Source organism: Trachymyrmex cornetzi, unplaced genomic scaffold (genome assembly GCF_001594075.2).
Source record: "Trachymyrmex cornetzi isolate Tcor2-1 unplaced genomic scaffold, Tcor1.1 scaffold761, whole genome shotgun sequence".
Classification (NCBI taxonomy): Eukaryota; Metazoa; Arthropoda; class Insecta; order Hymenoptera; family Formicidae; genus Trachymyrmex; species Trachymyrmex cornetzi.
The window spans coordinates 26,736-28,421 of NW_017300094.1; the positions used below are offsets into that span (position 1 = coordinate 26,736).

The following is a 1,686-nucleotide window of genomic DNA, read 5'->3' on the forward strand; positions in this document are numbered from 1 at the left end:
AAAGTAACTCCGTTTCTAAAATTTTTATTTGTGTGCAAAAGCGCATGTAGGCAATCGAGCTGTAGGCAATCGTACATTTAGGCAAAAGTAACCCCGTTTCTAAAAGATTTATTTGTGCGCAAAAGCGCATGTAGGCAATCGAGCTGTAGGCAATAATACATGTAGGCAATCGAACTGTAGGCAAAAGTGATGTAGGCAAAAGGTACTGTAGGCAATCGATTTGTAGGCAAACGGGATCCCCCCTTGGACAATTACAAAATACATATTGTTTTATAAAACAACACCTTTTAACTTGTAACTACTTTATTTAGACAATTTTACTATTATACAGTACAAATAGTTATAATATTTTGATTATAACAGAGAAATAATAGGTATATGGCACGTCAAAAAAAATTAATTTCCGTTCTAAAATAAGAACTCGCACACACGTAATTTGAATAACAAAAAATATGTCATGGTAAGTTTGAATTAAATTTATATCAATGATAATAAATAATAAAGATGGCTGAAGCATATCGCGTTCAGATTTCAAACTAGAAATGTACGTATTTTCTTTGTTTCTCAACTGTAATAATATTATCTAACAATATTATAATATTACAATATTACAAGTGTACATTATATATATGGCATCATTATGTAGCTAGCTTACAAGAAATAAATTAATCTTAACAAGTGGACCTGCTGAGATTTTATTTATCCACATTTAATTGTAAGAACATTTGTACATTATATATATATATGCAATCTCAAGCAAGTATTATACACGTTTCTTGATCCTCACATTTAATATAATACATGCTACAATATCCAAAACGATACATAGCGATATCAATATTATCATATTAAACCAGTAATTTATATGTTCTATACCTAATTCCATGAGAAATTTTTTAGGAGTAATGAAGTGGCAAAAATCCGCCGAGCATTTCAATTTCGCCCGATCGTAACTATAATTATAAATATTATTTCTATATTTTGTGATAGAAAAAAATGATGAATTAAGTATGAAATTTAGCTCAATTATTTTAAACAATAATTATCTTTAATTACCCAAAAAAAATTTTATATATAATTATATGAAATTATAGAAAAATATATATAATTTTATATATTTGCATATAAATGGACATATTTTATATATAATTATATAGAATTATATATAATTATATAGAATTATATATAATTATATAGAATTATATATAATTATATAGAATTATATATAATTATATAGAATTATATATAATTATATAGAATTATATATAATTATATAGAATTATATATAATTATATAGAATTATATATAATTATATAGAATTATATATAATTATATAGAATTATATATAATTATATAGAATTATATATAATTATATAGAATTATATATAATTATATAGAATTATATATAATTATATAGAATTATATATAATTATATTTTATATAAAATTATATAGTAATAAATATATGTTAAACAAGGACTCTCTCTTCTTAAAATAACAAAAACAACCTAAATGTGGGCTAATGAGAGTCAGCCCGAACGAAAGCGAGCAATAAATATTTCACAAATAATTTTGTTAATTCACACGATGTGTTGATATCATCTTTATTTGAAATCTGGAAATCTTGAACGTTTCGATTCTCTCTCTTTCTCTCTCTCTCTCTCTCTCTCTCTCTCTCTCTCTCTCT

General features: G+C 24.0%; 1 protein-coding gene across 1 annotated transcript in view; it reads right to left on the reverse strand.

Annotated features, from left to right (window-relative positions):
* Window positions 1–611: 611 nt before the first annotated feature.
* The window catches only part of LOC108768202 (ATP-binding cassette sub-family G member 1), a 15,992-nt gene continuing 14,917 nt past the window's right edge, over window positions 612–1,686 (reverse strand). The window contains exon 10 of the mRNA XM_018518559.1: window positions 612–953. Coding sequence (XP_018374061.1) covers window positions 764–953 — 190 coding nt within the window. The 3' untranslated portion in view covers window positions 612–763. The remainder of the gene's footprint in view (window positions 954–1,686) is intronic.